The 22754-nt window shown below is 52.1% G+C and overlaps 2 protein-coding genes across 3 annotated transcripts; both read right to left on the bottom strand.

Moving 5' to 3' along the window:
• Window positions 1-2852: 2852 nt before the first annotated feature.
• Window positions 2853-11558, bottom strand: MIEF1 (mitochondrial elongation factor 1). Of its 2 annotated transcripts, none has more exons than XM_082772608.1 (5): window positions 11421-11558; window positions 10254-10402; window positions 9959-10139; window positions 7845-8107; window positions 2853-6784 (listed from the first exon to the last, which is right to left on the bottom strand). In XM_082772608.1, exons 2-5 carry the CDS (start codon window positions 10395-10397, stop codon window positions 5978-5980), a joined length of 1395 nt encoding a protein of 464 aa, XP_082628734.1. In that variant the 5' UTR covers window positions 10398-10402; window positions 11421-11558; the 3' UTR covers window positions 2853-5977. The 2 variants fall into 2 exon arrangements, with proteins under 2 accessions (XP_082628734.1, XP_082628735.1); XM_082772609.1 differs by lacking the exon at window positions 11421-11558 and adding an exon at window positions 10740-10866.
• Window positions 11559-11575: 17 nt separating this feature from the next.
• On the bottom strand, window positions 11576-11894 carry MIURF (mitochondrial elongation factor 1 upstream open reading frame). Its single transcript, XM_082772625.1, has one exon. The coding sequence runs from the start codon at window positions 11793-11795 to the stop codon at window positions 11583-11585; it is 213 nt and encodes a 70-aa protein (XP_082628751.1). The 5' UTR covers window positions 11796-11894; the 3' UTR covers window positions 11576-11582.
• Between the last annotated feature and the right edge of the window lie 10860 nt (window positions 11895-22754).

The following is a 22754-nucleotide window of genomic DNA, read 5'->3' as shown; positions in this document are numbered from 1 at the left end:
CTAACTGCCCTCTGTGCCAAATAAATTCAAGAATTTGAAGGCAGAAATGTCTCTCTGCCATACTCCTTCTAGGAATGATTGCTTCTTGCCGTTCAAAGCGGGGAAGGAGCCTGCTAGAGCACTACGAGTTTTGAAGCAATGTCTGTCGCGGGACAGGTAAAGAGCCAGCACACTCCATCATTTGCCATCTATGCCTTTCTGTCTGTCACCTGTTACACCTCTGTCCTTTGCAACGCCGAGCAGAATGAGACAAGAAAGTCTTATAGGACCAGGATCATTAGAGTGGGACGTTTAATGGGGCAGTATATCACCGCCGCCTTGGCTTCCGTGCAACAGCAGCGATTCTACAATGAAGGATGTTGAAGCTGAGGGAACCATTGCCTTAAAAAAAAAAGAAAAGAAAAGCAAAAACAAACCCCAGAGAACTCGAGCAAATGACTTTTTCCCATTATTTGTAGAGAGAAGGCTTTTCGTGAAGAATATGGATAGATTTTATACATACATATATATATATATTCTTCCCCCGAGAAGCTTAGCACTGAGTGTTAATAGACAGATCAAAGAGCTACTTAGCCACTGGAGCCAGGGAAATTGAACCAGGGCAGCAAACTAAAAATCAATCGTGGCTTTTAGTGTGCTCAAAGTGATTTTGTTCAGGACTGACTTCTGCGTGAGTACTTTGTAAAGCTTAAGATGATGAAAAGTTTGAGCTCCACACGCCAAACTCCGTCTCCTGCTCTCTGTAACATAACAAGAATGCTTTCTACAGACGGAATGATTTCAGATCTTCCCGTCCCTACCCTTTGGTCCGACTACCCTCTTTAGTCTTACCACTTGCAAGGTTATTCCCCAGGATCACATACTGTAAGGATATTATTAGCCTGCTCCCCGCCGCATTTCTGGCTCAGTGACTTGTGAATAATGCTGTCCTTCTCGGAGCACGCTAATAAAACCTCCACACCATGCAATCCCTGATGGTGTAGAGGGCACACTCGTTAGGTGAGAGCTATTTTAAGATGGTTTTGAATCTTTAAAAATAAAAATATAAAAGGAAAAACAAAAAAAGAAAAAGGGAGGGGGAACATTTCTCGAATCCCTCGGATCACAAAACTTGCCTGACAAGGGCGAAGAAGAAAAAATCCAGATACCTCAAACAGTTCCCCAAGCGTCTAGACTGCAGCAGTCCTGTGAGGGCTGGAAGCCAAAGCCAGATTTCACTGGTGGGAGGGAGACTCTCCCTTCTCTTGCTTGCTCTGCATCTGTGCGTAAAGCTCCCACATCTCTAGATCCAGCCCCAGATGGAGCGAGCCATGCTGGAGCCATTCAGTCATACCTAGCGCGGGTAGTGGGCCAAGAGATCTCATCTGACTTGGAAGAGAGACTCCTCGTTTGGAAGAGGCTCCCCCCCCCTTTTTTTTTTTCCATGAAGCTAATTCAAAAAAGCAGCAGCTGTTTGAAACTTTTTGGGAGTTTGGAATATTAAAATAAACCCTAAAAATAAAAAACACAGAAGTGATTAGGGGGGGAGATGGGCTATGGGGAGGACAGCATTCATCACGCAGTTCAACACTTGAGGTACAGTCGCCCTTTCTACCCCCACCTTAAGATTTGTTACAGAACAGGCAGGCTGGAATTTATTTTTTTTTAATGAAGATATTAAAAAAAAAGGTGAAATGTAAATTTGGCTACATGCATTTCCAGGACAGGACTGTGGTTATATAACGAAGCGCCCAAAACATTGTGCTTTTTCCGAAATTCCCTCTCCTGCACTGTTTGTTCCTCAGGCTAAGAACAAAAGGGAAGTGGAGTCTTTGCAGCCTGGAGAACCATTTCTGCTGCTCCTCGCAGCAGCAGCCATTTGCATACGTGAAATAATGATCATGACTCCTCTCAATTATTTCTTCTCTCCGTGAAACAACCCCCTACCTTTTGATCTTTTCTGGCTCTTCATGCCAGGACAGCTTTTATGCAAAGGTGCAAACTGCTACATCCCTTAAGCATGTGTTGCAAGCTCCAAGCTTTCCAGGGGCATTAGTGCGAGCAGTGTCATGCCTGGCACAGCTTCCACAGGGCTGCTTGTTTTAGCCGTTCCCATAAGCGTCCTTACAACGTGAAATATGCTCCACCTCACCTGTGTTTCTAGCACAGAAATGATTAAAGGTAAAGAAAATACGAGGAGGCATCAGGAAAAATAATGCTAGAGATGGAGAGACTCCCTTTCTAACATAATATACCCTCCAAGCTAGTTAAATGTTAATTGCTGAGTCCTCGTTAAAACGAGTCTCACGGGATGCCGTGACTTTAGCAAGTCTTCTGAGAATTCAGGAGCTGGGATCCACCGCTTGGCACTTTTCTTCCTGTCGAACGCTTCCCCAGAAGCAGGCACACACAACTGGGTTTTGCTGCGTGCACGCCAGACCGCGGCACAGCAGCTTCCTCAGCGCCCCGAGGCTGATGCCAGGATGAGACAAGAACTCATTTGGCATGTAGGAACAGAGGTGCCAGGGAGCAAGGGCGGGGGCAGCCTGCGCAGGAAAGTCGGTATCAAAAGAGGTGCGGAAGCCTGTGAAGTCTGGGGAGCCGCACCAAGCGCGGGTGCCTGCCCGGGCGTGTGAGGGAAAGCTGTCAGGGAAAGGAGGGGAGGCAGAGCACCGTAATTACGCCTCGTCTTGTGACCGGTGCGAACGCTGCCGAGCGCCCCGAGCTGCAGAGGGGAAGCAGTGAATCAGCGAGGGGCCCCCGAGCACCTGTGTGGTGCAGGACTGTGTCAGCAGCAAGGTGCTGCCCCTCCTCTGCGCCCAGAGCAAAGCAGAGAGGCACCGCGCTGCTCATAAACACCAGGGACAAGCGGGTTACCGTGGAAAGTCATTTTATTTCCGAATTTCACGCACTCGTGTCACAGACCATGCACTTGAGACTTTCCCCTTTGACAGATCCACAGCCTGCTGGCCTGGGAGAGACGGGGCGTCATCTCTTCACTTCACGCTGCGGGTACCCACACGCTCGGAGCGAGGGCGGCGTGCCAGGAGGCAGAGAGCAGCCTCTTGGTGCCATCATTGCTTTTGAACACTTGAAAAGAAATCAGCCCGAGTCAAAAGGATTAGTGGTGGAGCTCGGCAGCGGCGAAAACCCACTGCCGAGCGAGTTGGTCCTCGCCCTGCAGTTACAGGGAACAAGAGGATGGTCTCGTGGAAAGCTCGTGTGAGTCAAGTTACACCAGAACACACCACAGCATTCCCGGAGCCCGGGCAGCGAGCAGGCAACGCGCGCCCTGGGCCTCTTACAATCAATTTGTCTCCGAGCTGCTCGGCCAGGAAGGTGGCCGGGAGCTGCCCTTCTCACATTCATCTTCAGGTCCTCCTGCTCCGTGCTGCAGCCGCGACGAGGCAGGAAGCCACCTCTAAGCCAGCCCTCGTGGCTCCGTGCCGACCTCCGTACTGCATTTAATACTGAAAGGTGCCAGTTCCAAGGACTCCACAACGTCCCTGCACAAGCTGGGTGCAGCACGAGTGTGAATTTCTTGCATAGCTGCCCTGCTCCTTCCCCCCTGCCTCTGCTGCCCCTTGTGCCTGCCCCTGCTCTGGCAACGCTCCTGGTTGCAGTGTCCCCGTGACCCCAGACGTCTTTGGCCTTTGCTGAGGCTGTCACAGCAGCTGTTGCCCCCTGCGGCGGCTGCCTGCAGGAAGGGAGCGTTCCCCTCCCCAGAACAACGGGCTTGTGGCTAGCTCAGAGCGGGGGAAAAACCCAAAAGGGAAGAAGTGATTCAAGTGAAATGGAGCAAAGTCTACAGAAAAGGCAAAAAGGCAGCTTCAGTCTCCATTTGATACACAAATTGAGCTCGATAGCAGCAAGAAATGGCCATAAAATATTAATTCATTAGGTTGCCAGGAAGAAGTAAAAGCGTTCGTGTAAAAAAATTGATCAACAGATATGTTTGTGGCAACTGTGCTTAAGCCAGCTCAAGACAGTGGCTTCCTCCTGCTTATTTCTCTCTTTTTTATCTACAGTTTTGATCATTCCGAACCTTGCTGCTACTCAACCCTGCATGAAGACCACAGCACTGGAGTCAGCACCAAGTGAGGGGTGAGATCACACCGAGGAAGTGAACCTAAGGGGAACTCCTGACAACCCCGAGATTTTAATATTTTCGTTGACCTTCAAGTAATTAGGAGAAAGGGGAATTTCCCCAAGTAGCCCGCGGGCCCCAAGTCTCATCTGTCTGCTTTTAGGGTAGGAAGGCTGACATCAGAAAGGCAGCGGAGGGCAGGGAAAGGAGGAGGGGGGAAAAATAGGGGAACCAGAGTGAAGAGCAATCAACAACTGACCAACAGTGACTGCTGCCAAACTTACAGAACACAAAATCATACAAACGGAATTCCTGTTAACCTTTTGTACACTACGGACTGTATATACACACACACACACGCTTTGAAGTACGCACCTGGCAGTCCAGAAGGTACCGGTACGCTGAGGATTAAATAATTTAAAACGTAACCACCTGACACGTCGGCTAAAATGGACGGATTGTCCGGGAAAGATGCTCCCCCCCTCACCTCACCAGCACTGCCTCTGGAAAGAAAATGATGGCTGAAGATTCCCCTCCGTGCTTCCACTCCTGAAACTCACCTTGAAACCTCCCTGGCAAAGGGGAGTGAGTCCTGAGAGGAATGGAAGAGGAAAGGGTACTTGCTCCCTCCAAACTTGGCCTCTCTTGGCTAGGGAGGCTGGACAGCGAGAGGAAAAAGCTGCTGAAGCAGGGGAAAAGCAGGTAAAAGCAGCTGTGTTTCTGTACCCAAGGCTGAGAGCGCCATTTGGGATGCCCACAGGGAATGAGGAAGGCGGCCTCATGCCAGCACACGGAGCAGAGCCTTCCTGGTGACAGCAGGTCGGTCCTGTCAGCTTGACTGACCCACGGAACCTGGCTGACGCGTGCTCGTTACAAAACCGTGTGAGGCACGCTGCTTCCACCTCCTAGAAACCAGAACAACCTCGGGGAAAAGAGGAGAAGAAAGCCCCTGCTCCCACCTGCCTCCCCCAGCCCTCCCCCTGAGCAGCCTCTCTTCCTCTAGGACACCTGAGGAGCAGTTTTCCCTTCCCAGCAGCAGCGCCCAGCAGGTCTGGCTGAGCAGGAACAGCAAGCCCTGCTCCTTCAGCTTCCTCACACAGCCAGACCACGAAAGCTTCTCCCTCCCCTGCGACAGCATCAGTGAGAAGTGCCCCCACTGGTGGTTGTTGCAGCAGATTGGACAAGCCCCGGGCCTTACTCCTGCACTCAGATCACAAGGGATGAGGTTTTGTAGGGCAGGAGCCACGGGCATTGCCCTCTTCCAAGGGCTCCAGCACTAAATCCTGTCAGTGTTAATCGTTATTTCAGTCAGAAACACAACACGCAGCCCTATCCGGAACATCGCATTCAGTCTGCCCTGCGTGACTGGGTCAAAGTGACCAAAAAACAAAAGAAAAGAAAAAAAAGAGGAGGAAAGTGAGACAGCGTGGTACAGCAGAGAGAAAGAAACGTGAGGACAAAAATCAGGCTGGAGGGAAGGAAAGGACCTCAGTGCAAGTCTGCTGAAGTTGTCACTGGATTCACCAGCCCACTTCCACCTTCTTCAGACCAGAAAGGACTCGCTGCAGTAAGAACACTACAGGAGAAAGAGGTGCATAGTTAATGTGTTTGGGTTTTTTTGTTTTTGTAGATACTTGAGCATCAGAATTTATGCAGAGATCTTAGGGCTGCAGTTTCAGCCTCTTTTCCCTAGCCAATGGGTACCTGTCGGGGCAGAGACGGTGGAAATAGACCGGTAGCACCAAGAAATCCAGCGGGAGCACCAACTCCACAGCAGGAAATCATAATGAACCAAAAGGAGACAGAGAGAGAGAAAGAGAGAGAGAGAGAAGTGGAGGAGACACATTTCGCAGTCATCCAAGTCCACCTCGGCTAAACCCCTAGCAGCGTTTCCCCGGGTGAGGCCCCCCGTTACGTCTGCAGCAAGACCTCCGGCTCGGAGAGCGAGCTGTAGAGGGTGTAGCCCAATTCATCCACTTCTTCTGGGGTGAGCTCGGAAAACAAGTTCACCTTGGGGTTCAGGGCGCTGGGGAGGACGCCCGCCTCCAGGTAGCGGATCAGCCCCTTCAGCGCCTGCAGGAAGCGGTCGGCCAGCACGTCCTGCGACCAGTCGGGCTCCTCCTGGGCCAGGTGCAGGATGACGTTGGTGAGCTGGCTGGCGGTGAGGTGAGCCAGGGCCGGGTTCGACTTGCAGACCGCTTTGAAGATCTTCAGGCACAAGCAGCGGCAGCCGGAATCGCGCTGGTCCAAGGCCCGCAGGCGAGCCGTTTCGGCCGGCCGCAGGCTCAGTCGCCACAGGTTGTCGTTGCGGGCCAGCCGATGGGGTTTGGCCACCAGGGTGATGTCCCCCAGCATCAGGGAGGGAAGGAAGTCGATAAAAAGGTGCCGCTCGGGGTCGTACTGCACTTCCAGCGTCAAATCCGCCGGGGGAGCCGCCGGACGGATGACGTAGTCCAAGAGCGTGCCGATGGCCGGCCAGTTGATGGAGCCGGCTACGACTTTCTCAAAAGTCTCCGCCACAGCTTTTGGGGAGAGGTAACCTCCCACCACGCAGCGGTCCCAGTAGCTGCTCCCACGGGGAAAGTACTCCGGGTTTTCCCGACGCACCAGGTAGAAGCCAGGAATGTTCATGATCGTGTCCTCCCCGGGGATGCACGACCACAGGTTCTGCTCCAGCATGAGAGGGACGATGAGCTGGATGTGGTCAGCTGTCACTACCTTTCACAAAAGAGAAAAGTCGGTAAGAACAAGCCTGCCCTCGCCGCACTCAGCTCCACTCACCACCTTTTAGACAGCCTTCTGCTCAAAGGAACTTGGAATAGGGATTCAGCTGCCTCTCTCTCCTCCCCGCACGGGATTCACAGCCTCCCGTTGCCAAAAAGCATTTCTGAAGGACTGCTTCCCATCAGCAGTGGGATAAGGCCACGGCACAACACAAGCTAACGCTTACATTGCTATTTTGAGATCTTTGAACACTTCAGGACCTGCCACGGACTGCATACAGAATCACTTTGCCTCTTATCACTCAAAGGTGTGAGATGGAGCTGGCCCAGGACACAGCAACACCGTGTGATAGTTTAAAACTGGAGGCAGAGCACGAGGTTTCCAGACAAGCTTAAATTGCCACGGTTTAATTATCCCATTCTACAACCAGGTACTGCCCTCACCTGGTCTGCCACGCTGCTCAGAAAAAGGTCGTTAAAGATCCCTTTTCACTAAGGTGATTAAGACCCCAGATCTCAGTTTCACTCGGCGCTCCACGCTCCATTCCAGAGCTGTGACTCAAAGCAAAAAAGCGTGCCTCTGAATCACTCCCTGCAGCCACCGGCATCTTTCCCTCAGGGAGATATGCAGCAGGCACTGCTGCCCAATCTGGTCTGTCATGTGTTAAAAAAAGAGTAGGGGAAGACCTACGTGAATAGGCAGGAGTTCTAAGGGAGCAGCACGTCTTTGGAAGGAGACAGAAGGGACAGAGAGAAAACAGGTGGAAAAGAGCTACGAGAAACACAGGTAAAGGAAGAGAAGATGGGGAAGGAAAGGAGGAAGATAACTCGGAGAAACAAGCCAGCAAAAAGCAAATGCTTGGCAGACAAATCCAGACATCCTGGTCAGGTCTGCTCGAACAGCACTGCAGAAATCAACGCCCGGTTCTGCACCACCGAGAGCCTCATTCCAGAGGAATGCCGTGCTGAGGCAGCACCGCCAGCAGGGACGCCCAAAATGCCCCCGCCTCGCCAGCCGGCTGAATAACGCCCCGTCACGAGGCCCCAGGAATTACCTGCAGGTCGTCATACAGGCTGCCGCTGAGGTACATGTCACGCAGGGGCATGTCCGGCAGCTTGGCGCGGAGGAAGCTGCGCAGCTCGGCGCAGATGTCCACGGCTGCTTGCTTGGCCCGGGCCTGCTCCTCTGCCGGGATCGCCACCTTCCTCCGGTAATAGGCGAAGAGTTTTTCTTGCAGAGACAGGCGAAGGCGGGATTTTTTCAGCTCCGCTTGGCTCCTCTTGGCAGATGGCTTGGGCTTGGCGGGTCGGAAAAAGTCTGCAAGGCAGAAGGGAAACGTGGATTGTTTCGCCGCGGTGTTTCAGCGTGACACGCAAAAAAAAAAAAGTCTTACAATGCAGAAGCGCGGCCTCTGAGGTCTCAAAAAGCTTCCAGCAGGCATTTTGCAAGCTTTACGCGGTTATCAGTCAAAAGGGGGACGTTGAAAACCATTGAAAAAAGCTACCAGGAGAATCAAGTGGGATGAAAACAAGTTATTAGGTTTGAAATTTAGCCAGAATGAGACTAACGCTCGCATCGTGTACAACGAAGTAACGTTAATGGCTACGTGGGCAGTTCCTCAGCTCCATTTCATCAAAAATTCAGCTGCTTTTAACATGATGCCAGACCAGCAGACCAGTAAAACACCCTTGGACAGCCATCCCTACCTCATTAAGTTCTGCACATTATGATGGATTTGTACAAATTATCAACGGAACACAGTTCTAAGCAGGGTAAGAGATCTGAGACAATCACGCCATCTGGAAATAAAATAGTTGTCAGGACCTCAATCAGCACGTGTCAGGATGGCAGGATGATGGATCTTGGAGCCAGCAGAGCTCCGGCAATCATAGCCCTAATGAAAACCTGCCTCAAACTTTAATTGAGCAAACAGCAGAGAGCATATTTATGCGTAGAACAGCAACACAGTGCTTTATGCTGCTGTGTGCATTATCAAGCTAACCTGCAGCATCTCCAACGCCCTCTTTTCCAGGCTGGTTTCCTACAGAAATGAGCCAGGGCTTCCTATCAAGCTTCTCTTAACATGGACCTAGAAATTCAGAAGTTATTAACAAGAATTAAGGAAGAATTACAGATCTACAAGACCCTAAGTCCTCGGAAGGCCTGTGGAACTTGGCGGCTGTGGGAGACACCCCCGGACCAGTGGTGTTGAGGCAGCTGCCGTGCATTTGTTCAGCAACAGGCACGCGGCCACCACGCAGCACGTGCAGGATGCCTGAGCGAGCAGCGCACGGATCCGTCTCACCCAGGCTCCGCAGCTGCTGCTTCTCGTCCCACTGGGGTCTTTTGGTCAGGTTTCAGGGTTTGTGTGAAAAGCAAACAGCCAACAAACTACAAGGAACCAGATTTTATTGGCTGTTCACGAAACAACGTATTTTTCTGTCTTGAATTTTAGTTTATTTTCAAGCCAAGAACACAAAACAGTATTATCAAACGTTTTATACCTCAATCCTTGAATTCTCCAAGTGTAAATCTCCCCAAATGACCAGGGGTTGGAAAATGAAACCATCAAGCAAAAAACAAACACCACAAACTTATATAAAAAATGCTGATTGACTCTAAATTACTTATTATCACACTCTGAAAGACAACTGCAAGTCCCTCTCTTTAGCCAGAGGAATGCTTGGTGAGCAGTACTGCTTCGTAAGCAGTCCTAAAAAGGCAAAGTGTTACAAGAATTATTAGGAAAATGATAGAAATAACATAGGGAATACGGTTATAAATTGCTAGTTATTCACCATCTGAATACTCCCCTCTTTAAAAAGAAGCAAACACACTGGAATGGTCCAAAGAAAAGCAACAAAGAGCTTCAAGGAATGGGTTTTTGTGAGGAAAGATGGCACAGGTAAGTATTCAGCTTGAAAGAGAAGATCTGAGGGACGGTAAAACTTAAATCCATGAAATCATGAGAGAAACGAGGAGTGCCAACAGATGGCTGTGGTTCCCCAGTTCCCAGACTGACTCTAATAGTTGAAGCTACCGATAGACTGTCTTAAAACATCAAAATACTGAGCTAGACATTAAATTCTCTTCTCCTGTGCTGTTTTGAATGAATAATGGGGATTTAGGGATGACTCTGCAAGGCGGGAGTGCCGCACTGCTCCGTACCTGTGTCCGCGGCCGAATGGTCGGTGGGAAGGGTCTGCAGGGAGCGGCTGAGGTTGGTCTTCATGTCCTGGGTCAGCAGGCGCGAGGAGGACCCCAGCCAGTTGGGCTCTTCCCAGCTCCTCTTCCCCGACTGGCTCAAGCGCGTGGGGCTGCTGGGAGCGCTGATTGCCCGGTCGTACATCTGAAACACCACCACCGGGCACAATTTCAGCCGCTAAGGTCTGAGTTTCACCCCCTCCTAGTGCCAACACCCTGCGCGTTTTGGTTTCCCGCTCCTCCTTTCCAGCACACTCACCCGTTTGACGGCCAGCGTGGCGATGCCCAGCATGGCCGCTCCCCCCACGCCCAGCACGAGGCGGGCGTTGGACAGCACGAAGTCGATGGCCGTGCCGATGCCATTGTCGTCCTTCTTGCCTTTGCGCTGCCCAGCGCCTGCCATCTCACCTGGAAGACGTCAAAAAAACGGGTCAGAACAGGAAAACCCAAAAAAACACCCACATCTGTTGGTCTTAGGGTCTTTGTAGGGAGCCAGAGGATGCGATCCCCTAACCCTGCAGCCCCTCCAGCCCTTATCTTCCCCCCAGACACACCACAACAGCAGCGTTTCATGGCTTTCAGCGCTGCTTACGACCCCAAGAGAAACAACCCAAATTTGATGTGGCCTCTCATCCTTTCAGCAGATTTAATTATGCCATCACCTAATGCTTTTTTAAGAAAGCAACATTTACTTCAGCTTTGCAACGAAATCCTGTATATTTTGTCGAGCTCTACGACCACTTACGTATTTTCCTTTCAATTGGTGCATCCCAGCCAAACCACGGCCTTTTCACACCTGTTTATTTTCTCATTCTCTACCCAACGCTTTAACTTTGCACTCAAACGTGGTGACGTTGGGACCAGGATCTTCCCAAGAGATCGTTTTTGGACAAAGGCTGCTCCCAGATACTCCAAAGCCGACCAAGAATCAGCATCACAAACCACAGCGCACTGAGACGGGAACAACTTCCTCACTTCCCTGACGTTTATTCCTGCCCTCAAGCCTGGCGGGGTTGATTTCCATGCAAGCTATGCATAGCACGAACATTAACGCCTCCCAAAGGAAACGTTGGTTTCCTTCGGTTCCTATTTAACCTCTGACCTTGATTTTTAAATCCGGAGTTTCCGCGGCTGTCTACACGTGTAAAACACGCTATGCTAGGCGGATATTCGCTGAAATTGAAGGAAGATGACAGAAAACTCTTCCAGTGTTGACTCAAGGTGGGTTTCTAAGCCAACGCTTCAGAGCCTGGGTGGTTTAAAGCCACCTTTGTGTTAGTCTAGGAGCAAGTTACAGTGGGAGAGAGGCTGTTCCTGCCTCAACGGGCGAGGAATACGGTCGGTCTTCATCCCAGGGGACAAAACCAGAGGCTGGCACAAAGCTAGGTGTATTATTAATACAAAACCTAGGGCTGGAGCGGCCTACCTGTGACCTACAGCATTTGCACAGGGCACAGGAGTCCTGGCGGGACCTTCGGGGCTCCGTGAGGGCGGCGGCGGGCAGGACGCATTAACCAGCGGGGCCCAATTTGGCAATTAAAGGCCGTGAGGGGGGGAGCAGGAGGAGCCTCGGGAGGGCCCAGGAGGCCTAGCGCAGCCCCCCCAGCCCGCTCCGCAGGAAAGCCTGCCCCTTCTCCAGCTGCCGCTCCCTGTCCTCCGGCCGCTGCAGCCCGCGGTGGCGGCGGAACTCGGCGCGGACGGCGGCCCGGTACAGATCGCGGTCGGTGTAGCGCAGCGCCCGGCCCCGCCGCAGCAGGGCCCGGTAGAGGCTGAGGACGGCCTCCCGCGACCACGCGGCCATGGGGAGGGCCTGAGGGGAGCCGCGGGGCCGGGGCGGGGGGCTCGGGGCCGGCTCCTCCCGGCGGGGGCCTCAGCGCGGCCGCGCCGCCTCCCTCCTGCCTCAGCACCGGGGGGGCGCCGGCAACATGGCGGCGGCGCCGCTTCCGGTACCATAGAGAGGGGAGGGAGCGGCCCCCCCCCGGAGATGGCGCCCCCTGGCGGCCCGGAGGCGGGAGGGGGTGGTGAGAGGGAAGGGAGCGGAGGCGCCCCCACAGCGCCGCCTGCTGGCCGGGAGGAGGAAGCGCACGCACCGCCACCCGCCGGGGCTCAGTTTGGGCTGGGAATCCATCTGACAGAAGATTTATAGAATAAATCATCAAATTCAGGCTCTGTGGTTTTGTTGTTATTAAACGCCGCGGAGCGCTCTGGGTGTTTTAATTACGCAGGGCGGCAGCACCTGCCAGGCTCCTGGGGAGCTGGAGGGAGAGTCCCCAGAGCAGGACCCCTGTCTGGGTGCAAATCCCCCTTTTCCAGAGACAAATCCCCCTTTTTTGGGTGCAAATCCCCCTTTCCCGGGTGCTAATCCCACCTTTTCCGTGTGCAATCTCCCCTTTTCTAGGGCAAATCCCTCTTTTAGGGGTGCAAACCCATTTTTTCTGGGTGCAAGTCCCCCTTTTCCATTTGCAAATCCCCCTTTTCCAGGGGTCAATCCCCATTTTGCAGGACTATTCCCTCTTTTTAAGGCACAAATCCCACTTTCCAGGGGCACAACCCCCCTCTTCTGGGTGCTAACCCCCATTTTCCAGGCGCAAATCCCCCTTTTCTGAGTGCAAATCCCCCTTTTCCAGGGGCAAATCCCCCTTTCCTGGGTGCTAATCCCCCTTTTCTGGGTGCAAATCCCTCTGTTCCAGACACAAATCCCCCTGTTCTGGGTGCTAATCCCCCTTTCCCATCCTTCCTTTCTCCACTCCAAACCTACTCTGGGGATTAATTCTGCCTACTCGGCCACCTTCTCCCCGCAGCCTAGTGAAACAGGAACACGAGATGTAGCTCCATAACGCCTTGCCTCCCCTCGGGCAGAGGGGGAGAGAAAGATCAAGCTGCGTGTGACAGAGGAGAGCCGCATCACCCCGCACCATCCCGGTGACACCAGATATGACAGTGATCGAATTCGACAGGAAGAAAAGCAGAAGCCCCAGACCGCCTCGCTCCGTGCCAATCTCCCCTTGTTCATTTCCTTCCCGAGATAAACAGCCCCAAATCGCATTCGAGCTCTCTTTGAGAGCGAGTTTGCCATGCCCCTGATCAGCCCTTTCCGAGAAAGGCTTGCTTGAACTGCAGACAGTATTCCCAGAGAGGCCACACTGCTGATTTACATAACAGCATTATCATATTTTGAATGCTATTCTCCCTTCTTCTTTCTCTGCCTGCTAATATTTGATTTTTATTTTTTTTTCACGTTTTTATTTTATTATTATCATTTTTTTTAATCTGCATGCACTCACAGAGCCAGGGTTTGTAGGATATTCAGACCCTCTCCCCAGTTGCTAGAGACAAGCTGGAGCTTTATAAATTTTGTGTTGCAGCCTTTTCGGTCTTTTCTTCCTTGGCATGCACCAAGGCAAACCTTGGCAAATGCATGTTGTTGCCCGTTTACCACATTTGCATTTTATTTACAGTCCTTTCTGATCTCCTCAAGAGTCTATAGCTTGGAGTCATCTCTTAAAAATTTTTAGCATATTGCTCATCTTTCTTTCCAGATTAGCCGTTCCTACGCCGAGCTATCCGGGACCTCGGAGGCAGCGTCCATATTCCCTACCCTTAACCTTTTGCCAGAATGAAAACCAATCTTTGAACCCTTCCCGTCTCCTCCTTGGGTTGTTGATCCACAGAAAAGCTCTGCTTCTCGCAGCAGGGCTCGGTAGCCCCTGCACAGGTGTGCTGATAAGCCCGGTCCTTGAAACTCCAAAGTCTGGATGGAAACATCCACAGCTGCGTGCAGCAGCCCCCGGATAGGTTACAGATGGGATTGGGCTGTGTGAGGGTGAGCAGAGGGGTGAGCTTTGGTGCTCCTGATGCTCTGAGTGTCACCACACGGCCGATCCGAGCCCTGCTCCCCGATCCTTCACCCCCCTGGGCCCCATGCACCTCACGCTCCCCCAGGGCATCCTGACCCATGCCGGGGCTGTGCGTGGGACTGGCTGTGCTCAGGCCTTGTGCCAGCACACGGGGAGGATTCCCCAGGGAAGATTTCAAGCTGTGCTTCCTCTGAGAGCCACCTGCATCTGCCGTGAAGGATAAATGTGAAAGCAAAAGGGTGACCGTGGCACACGGGAGTAAGACCTCCTCCCCCCAAGGTGCCAGCTCCTTGCTTTGAGTTGCTTGGGGTGTACAAAACGCTCTGGGTAAGGCCGATTTTGGGGGCTCCCCGTGCCTTCCCGACACAGGAGCTGAGGACTTGGGGCCTCCATAAGCGCCCCTCCCCATCCTGGCCCCCTTCGGTTGCGCCTGTTTTAGTGTTTTGTTCATTTTTTTTCCCCCCAGGCTGCTCGCCAGCTCCCGGGCTCCTCGCCAACAGCTGCGTGCGTGCATTGCGGACTCCTCCGGCCGCGCTGCTCAGCCTGCCTCCGGCCTCCCCAGCACCCCGGGGCTCGCCGTGCCCTCCGGCACCTCACTGCAAGCAGCACCCACATCCCACTGAATGCTCCCCGTAACCCCATTGCATTCACCGTGCCCCTCCGGCCTGGCGAAGGGGAGAGGCAGAGCGACCCCCGGCCATCACTTTCCCTTCACCCACGCGAGCGCCTGCCCGCTGGCGAGGTGCCGGGGTTGTGAACTTGAACTCTGCCTGCAGACGGTGAAGCAACATCCCCCGCGGTGCTTCCCAACCCGGCCGGCTCCTCCACTGACCCCACCGCTCACTCCCCCCTTGGCCCCATGATGTGGGTGGATTTGTGCTGCCCTGACGGGACGTGCAGGCCCCTGAATCCTCCCTCTGCCTGCAAACCCACACAGGGACTGCCCAATGTGCCCTTTCTGCCCTTCTTCTCCCCTCACGGAGCTGCGGGGAATGTGGGGTGCCCCACAGCGGGCTGGGGGCCCCTTCACCTCTGAGTCTGCATCCCTGCAATGAGGATTTACTCCCTGTGCTGCGGGCGGAGAGCAGGGAGCACACCTTCGCCGTACGCCCGGAGAACAATAATGACCTTTGTTTTCCCAGATGACTAAGTGAGCTTGTGATATATCAAAGGCAGCATGGGCTATGGGGCACAATAACCCGTGTTGTTACCTAGGAGTAAAACACAGATATCGCCCCCGAGCCTCCCCCGGGAGCCTCTTCTCATGCTTGCAACAGGTCCTGCTGCTCATGCCATGACAGTGGCACCCGTGGAGCGGCAAATAATGTCCTGGAGCGGGGCTGCAGCGTGGGTTTTTCTCCCCAGAAAGACTGCACGTGGCAACAGAAGGCTGGCCTCTTGCACGAGCCAGAAAGCAATCCCTAAATACAAGCAGGAAGATGGGTAGCAACTTGCCAAGGCCATCTGAGCTTGGGCGTAATATCCTTCATATCGGCTCGTAAAGAGGCCTTGGAACAGTTCAACGGTTCTCTCTTTTATTGTACCCCTAGTTCGTTACTTGAGCAATTGCACGCAATAACAGCATTTGTGCCAGATCAGGCCCTAAAAAAAAAAGGCAGAAAAATGGGAACCTGTTGATAAGAGAGCAGAAATAATATCTCACTCCCGCTCCTGTGGTATGCCAGGAGCGGAGGATGGCTGGGGCTGTCGCTGATAGCTTCTTTCCTCTGAACCCAGCAGCTTTGATGTTGAACAAACACACCAAGAAGGAACCAGGTGCTGAGGGAGGAGAGGCGGCCAGGACGCCGCAGTCACTTCCCGAGGGACGTTCCTGATGCGCAGCCCAGACCCAGGCTTTAGCCACAGCTTGGCAGGGCAACCGGCTGCTCCGGGGAGGAACCCCGGGGTATGTTTTTGCCAGGAGGATGGCAGGAAAAGTTCACAGCCCAGCTGCTTCCGAAGTGGAGCTTTTCAGGTTCTCAACCTCCAGCCCCAGAGCCTGGGGAGGGGACACGCAAGCAGCCACCGAGCTGCCACTGCTCCGAGGTCTGTGCCAATGGCTCGGCTTTAACCCCCATTTTTAACAACTTAAAAATGCTGCTGGAGTATTTTTACAATTGGTCCGTGCATACCTTTGTTCTAAGCTCAGCACGACTTGTGTTCCTTCAGCCGCGTTTCCCCGCAGCTGGCTTTGCTGGGGCCTTTTTTTTTATTATTATTAATTCCCTGGCTAGTAGGATTTTTCTCCCAATTATTTTGCCATGCACCAGCTGTGTGCCGCAGCAGGTTTCCGGAGCTGTTCGGAGATCCTGCTTTTGTGAGCGCTGTAAGCTGTACAATTTTGCATTAATCTGATGGCCTTGTGGGCTTTCTGCACCAGCAGCGTCCGTGGCGATCTTGCAGCCACTGGCATTGGCCCCTAAGTGGGGTTGCACACACTGACCCCAGCCTTTCTGCACCCTTCGACCCGATGCATGCTGTGGTGAGGTCCTCCCAGCACAATTCTGGGGTTTGGGCTCGTCCAAGGGGAGCCTGGGCTGCCCTGGACTGCCACATGCGAGCACAGCCTGAGAAGGGCAATGCTGCTGTTCCACGCTGCTTCTCTCCTTCCTTTCATTTCAGGCACCTACCATATATTTTTTCCCATTAACTCCCAGGTTCTTAGATTTACTTCTGTCCCTTTTAGGGACATTTATCTGGTTTGGGTTTTGCAGTAGTTTGACGTCCAGTTCTGGGCAAGGGTTTGAGCCAAATGCTTTAAAAACACTGACAATCAAACAGAAGTGGGTGGATGTTTTCTACATTCCTTTATTTTTGCATGTGTGCCTGGTTCTTAGTAAGTGTCTGGGGAAAAAAAGATATGACTGATGATTTGTTGCTCTCTCTTTGGAAAAGGTCCAGACTGTAGAAGAGGGCTAAAGTGCCAGGAAAGAGCTTGCTGCATCGAGGCAGGCTCATAATGTTTGATTTTATGCATTCTCCGAGCAACGTAGTTTCTTTAAATTGAGATCCTGGAGAATATTATTTTATCTCTTTATTCGTCACAGCTTAGTTGCTCTTCTCAGTTTTCCTTATTTTTAGAAAGGTGAAGCGTGGCTCCCAAATTAAATTGTAACTGGAATGGATTTCAGCCAAGGGATTCATGGTTCAAGCCATAAGGCACAGGAAACATAAGCAGAAGTAAAACAATGGGTTTTTATTTTTTATTTCATTTGGCAGGGCGAGGAGTGATATGGCCTTGAAAAATTTGCGTTTTTTTTTTTACGTAACTACGATGCGTTTCAAACAACACTAAGGACAAATTTCTCTCTCTTCACTTTGCTTAAAAAAAAAAAATGTTAAAAATGTCAAGATACCCAATTTTCCTCAATTCCAAGTAAACGGCTGTGTTTGGACTTCTCAGAGATGCTTACAGTAATGGCCCAAACATTTGCTGGAAGGGGCTGATCCTTTTCCCCTTTCACTGCTGTGCTTCTCCCTGCAGATGCCTCAAAGGCGAAGCCCGTGGCAGCCTGGCCTGCAGCCCAGCTCTTCTCTTCTCCTCTCCTCTCCCCAGCACCAGCGCCTTACAGCCTTCATGTCAGCCTCTTGCTTCAGGGACCCGGAGCCCTTTCCCTGGACGGGACAGTTTTGCTCAGCTCCTTGGAGGCTGTTTTGCAGGGAGAGAGCAAAGCCCTGCAAAGCTTGCTCCCGGCTGAGGGCTGGCTGATGAGACCCGGCTGTGGCCCCAGCTCAGCTGCTAAAGCAGCGTGGCTTAGAGAAAAAAAAAAAAAAAAGGGCAGACCAATAATTAAAAATTAACTGTCCCTGTTAAACAGCATATTAAGCTTTGCCCTTAAACAGGGAACAAATGTATCCAAGCAACAAAAACAAACAGCCAGCGAGCCAGGCATTGGTATCCCCTTTCCAGCTCTTTCAATGATGCTGTAAGTTTATATTGAAGTCATTTTGTTTCCAAGCACCCTGGTGTTTAGAAACAGCTTGTGTGTCCCCCCGATCAGCAAACCTCTGCTGCAGGCATCGATCGGGAGCCAGCCAGACGGAGGGGCTGCCGCAGCACGCCTCCCCGCCGAGCAGCTCTGCACGGCGCCCGCCGTAGGCGCTGGGCATCCCTGAGAATTTGGGGAGCAGCTCATTTCCAGGCAGGGTACACCAGAGCCCCTCCACGGTGCGTCTTTCTCCCCGTATAACATCTGTCAGGGCACTGAAATCCTGCAGGACACACAGGGCTTGCTCGGCGTCACGTGCGCTGCACGTTCCTGGTTCGATACGGCACTTCAGGCTGCGTGTCCATAACCTGACCCCGTTTCCACGTGTCCTGAGCGATGCAGGGGGATGATTCTGTAGGAGGGTGTACAAGGCTTGCGGGGGAGCCACGTGCCCCCGTGCCCAGCCGATTGTCAGCACTGCTCCTGCAAAATGAGGGTTGTTCATGGAAGAGTTAATGCCTCGCTCACGGAGGCTCTTCCAGCTCACGCGGCAGAAACCGGTGCTTTCTGGGGAGAAAGGTCTTGATTTCTGTCAATGCCTTCCTTTAAAACCTTGTAGGAAACCGGAGGAATGTCATTTACATCGCTTCTTAAAATAATATAAATGTCAGTAGGAGATTTGGTACTGGAGGCAAGAAGAGGACAAGCGCGAACCTTTGACCAAGTCAGCCCTCATTTCTTAAACTGTCTCGCTACACAGCCGCTGGCCCAGGCTTGCAGACTTATCTTTTGAAAAACTGCAAGTTCACCGACATTTCAGGGATCGTCTATTTTTAGATTGTGCCCTATTCGAGTGCACAAATAAGGCAATCAGTAAGAACGCTATAAATTCTTCATAGGAAATTTTAATTGTCAATTTTGAGTGCCACGCTCGTTTCAGGCTCTTTGCCACAGGGAGGGGGGCAGAAGCAGCAGAAAGGCAGTGCCTGTGGACAACAAAACTCTACTTTGATGGAAAGCCTCCCAGAAAAGGGAGAAATTGAAAGCATCACACTGCCGTGGAAGAGAAAAAGATGAGGGAATGGGCTCAGTCTAAGGATTGTAAGGAAACTAACCTATAATGCCTATAACCTGTAATGTTTATTGGTGCTATTTTTGAATGGGACCAGGAATGAACCCGAAGCACAAGGCATTTAAAAACACACAAAAATGATATACTGTAGGCTGCACGTGAGCTGGTGAATGGCCCTCACCAGAGATACCGCTGAGACCAGGTGCTCAGGAGGATTCAGGGCAGGACCGGGCTTTGATAGGGAGTAATGGGAACAGCCAAAATTACATTAGGTGGGTTTAAAAATAAGCTAAAACAAGGAGGTCATGTTCTTTCACACACCGTGCAGAAAGCCAGCTGCCAGAGAAACATCTCTGCAGTGGGGAAGGTTTGGTTGGGGCGCCAGGATTTCCACAGCTGGATTTGGAAGAGAGGATGCAACAGACGGTGGTGAGGGACCATTTGTGAGCGATGCTGGCTCCCACAGCCACCAGCTCTCCCAAAAAGCACCGGGCAGACGCTGCTCCCCCCCCTCGCATCCCTGTGTGTGCTCATACTCACCCAGCCTGCAGAAGAATAGGTCTGATTTGGGCACACAAGTTGAGGAGCAAACTCTCTCGCTCCATTTTCCAGCATCCGCCCCCCCCTCCTCTGCCAGGCAATCAGAAATAAAAGCTGCCACACGCACACGCCTTGGTTTCCTTTCATACTTTGCCCTTTTTTTTTTTTTTTTTTTTTAATTTTTATTTTGTCCTCCTTTTAAGCATCCCTTTAAGGGTGAAATGAAATCCAACCATTTACAGAGAAAATGATTTCAGAATGTACATTTGATTTATCCTTACAAAAAAGTTCATTATTACTTGCTGTTTATAAATTACAGAGTGGAAAGGAGCTTTGCAGATGCTCTTTCTTTTTTAATTTTATTTTTATCTTTTTTTTTTTTTTTGGCAAGTCCATGCGTCCTTTTGCCAAAACAGGGTGTTCTGGGGCCACCACCCCAGTGGCAACACCACCAGTAGGTCCAGGTGGACCCCAGCCTCGGGGGTGCTGCTGGGCCACCTCCGGGATGACACGGCATCATCCTCCTCACAGGAAGGAAAAAAAAAAGCAACAGTGGTTTGAATTCTCGGTTTCAGAGTATTTCAGTTCCCTTTTTAAACTATTATCCGTAGTCCCCGAAGCCTTCAATGTCAGTGTATTGCATCAGAAACAGCTCTCCTTCCTTGGTGCTGGATTTGAGCCCCTCCTGAATCCCCCTTACCTCCAGCTCCCCCTCTCTTTCTGTAAAAAGAGCGAGTTTGTCCCATGCCTCAGAAATCAGAAGGGATATAAATGTGGTGGTTTTTTTGGTAGGTGGGGTAAACACAACAACGGAGGGATTCGGGATCCATTCTACCCCTCACTTCCCTCTTTTTTTTTCCACCAAGGCTTGAGGTCAGCCAGGACGAGCTTTTTCTCTCCTCTTCACCTCCAGTGACCGCTACCAGGAGCAGGAGTGACTCCAGACACGGGGCTTCACAGTGCAGAGGCGCAGCAGCCACGGAGGTTGCTGGCAGGAGCAGGGGGACAGGGACAGAGCCCTGGGGACACCAAAAAGAGGCGCTGGGGGAACCGATACCCGTTCTGCACCGACACTGCCCCCAGCCTGACTCGTGCATTACCTGGAGGCCACGAGGTCCCCTTCGTTTATCCGCCACAGAGGCGCAAAAGAACAGGCCACAGAACAGCAAACACCTCAGCAGGACACAGGGAGCAGAGAAAGCAACAGCGAGACTGGACTTGAGCACGTCTATCCTTCCTCCAGGCACAAAACCACCTGGTTTCTCCTGCCCGTCCCTCGCTGGGTACTAGATACAAGCAGCAGCTCCGAGGCAGGGATTTTTTTAGTCCTTCCCTTCTCCAACTTCAGTGCCTGGGTCAGGCGAAGCTGTGCAGAGGGCAAGCCACCACCTCGGGAAATCGCTGTGCAAAAGTCAGCTCGCCAGTCCCCATCCCTCAAGGGAAGCGACGGAGAGGACTTTTAATCCCAAGCACTTTAACTCCCCACGGGGAATAAACATGGAGTTTGCAGGAACAACAGGAACAGTAACTGGGCTGGCCTTCGATCAAGAAATGTTTAAACAATTCTTGAGAAAGAGGAAAAAAAAAAAAAAAAAAAAAAGAATGCATCTCAGCTGTAAAGTCCCTTCCTCCCTCCACAACAGAAGCCTGTTTTAAATTTAATTTCCTAAGAATAAGGAAGTGAAGAAAGACCAGGGGGTGGACAGGGCCAGAGTCACACAGAGGAGCCTCAGCGCCGCTCTCACCCCGCTCCAGCAGGACCTTCTCCTCCCCCAGAAGGGGAACGATGGAACAAATAGTGGAGGAGAGGGGAAGGAGGGGAACAGGCAGTACTTTGGGAATAGAAGATCCAGATATCGCAGCTGTGGCCTCATCTGATGCTGCTAAGAGACAAGGGCCTTACCCCAGCGATGGAAACGAGCCTTGCGATGCACTAAAAAGTCCCCAGGGAAGTCCATATACAAAGGAAGGGCTGGTCCCGAGGGAGAGGCTGCTCCTGCTGCAGAAGATTGGGAGGTGCAGAAGATTAGACACTCGCCAGAAGTGAGAGCAGTGACATTAAACGCCAAGCAAAGGGAAAGAGGGGCCCTCGGCTCTTCTAAAGAGGCATCGTGGCACGTGAGATGGGGAAGGAACTAAGATGAACTCAGTTTGATCAGGAAAAGATGCTCATCATCTCGCTGTTCCAACCTCAGTCTTCTTAGGGAATCAAGATATTTCTGTACATGCTTTTCCCCTCTCTAGAGAAGGGAATAGGAGGGAAGATAGAGATGCAACGACAGGATTTAAGCACAAGGGATGGAACAGGCTGGCCAACAAGAAAACAGAGCCCTGATGGAGTGAATTAATGGCAATGGAAACCCTCCTGCTTCTGCACAGCTGTCCTGATGTCAGGGTCACTCGTCCTTATGACAACATTCTCCTCCTCCACACCATCCTCACTTCTTTGCTTGGAAGATGAGCCAATATTTCCACTGTACGGCTAACAGAGCACGTTCGTGTTTTTCACCCTCTTCGTACCACAGAGCAGGCTCTGGGCACCACGTCAAGCCATCTGCTAAGGAAGGGTGGTAAGGGTGGAAACGCCAGCCTGCCTGCTCAACGGGCTGAATAAATCCAACACAGCGACAGGCCAGAGCCCTCGGTGGCAAGCTCCGTGTGGACAGCGGCCCACCAGCTGCAAGTAACATCATCCTACATCCCCAGCCTGCAAGCGTGGGCTGCACATGCTCTCTGGATTACGTGATCATCCCAGAAGAGGTTTTTGGCCCCAAGGGGAGTTTTCCCATGGCCCCTTTCTCTGTGAGTTCCCTCACACCTTAAGAGCAGGCAGGTGGGTCCCATGCTTTGTGCTTCCCCACGACACCCATCGCAGACTCAGCTTTGCCCTTCCCCTCTCCGTTCCCCCATGGCAAGAAGGGATGGCCAGCACGTGTAAACAGCAGCCCTGCAACAGGCTACGGAGGCAGCTGAAGAGGCACACAGGTCTGCGTGTCGCTCTCTGCTATGCGGAGACGATGCTTTCCCTGAACCTCTCCTATGCATTCCCCAAAACGTCATCCATGCCAAGACAGATCACAGCTTATGGATCTCACCGTTTCCTGAAAACATACACACCCAAGCCCAGCCTATGCCCCCTTCCCTCCCAATACTGGTAACAAACACCCACGTGCATACCAAAACCATGCATGTTAGCACTCATGCACATAGGAAACCATGCACTTGTAAACATACACTCCCACCATCTGATTTAATCCCCCTGCAGCTTATCCCCACCCTGAAAGAAGCACACACAGCAGGGAAGATGCTTCAGCTCCTGTGGGCCAAGCCAGTGCAGCGCTGAGTGGGCAGGGGTGAAAAAG

The sequence above is a fragment of the Aythya marila genome (assembly GCF_965140915.1).
Source record: "Aythya marila genome assembly, chromosome: 1".
NCBI lineage: Eukaryota > Metazoa > Chordata > Aves > Anseriformes > Anatidae > Aythya > Aythya marila.
Note: the sequence above shows the minus strand (reverse complement) of the source record. Positions and strands in the feature narration are given on the sequence as shown.

Coding starts and splice junctions, on each gene's coding strand:
- MIURF (XM_082772625.1), bottom strand. CDS start 11,795: ATGGCCGCGTGGTCGCGGGAGGCCGTCCTCAGCCTCTACCGGGCCCTG.
- MIEF1 (XM_082772608.1), bottom strand. CDS start 10,397: ATGGCAGGCGCTGGGCAGCGCAAAGGCAAGAAGGACGACAATGGCATC. Junction 8,108..9,958: donor CCATTCGGCCGCGGACACAG/GTACGGAGCAGT, acceptor TCTGCCTTGCAG/ACTTTTTCCGACCCGCCAAG. Junction 6,785..7,844: donor GCCTGTATGACGACCTGCAG/GTAATTCCTGGG, acceptor CTTTTGTGAAAG/GTAGTGACAGCTGACCACAT.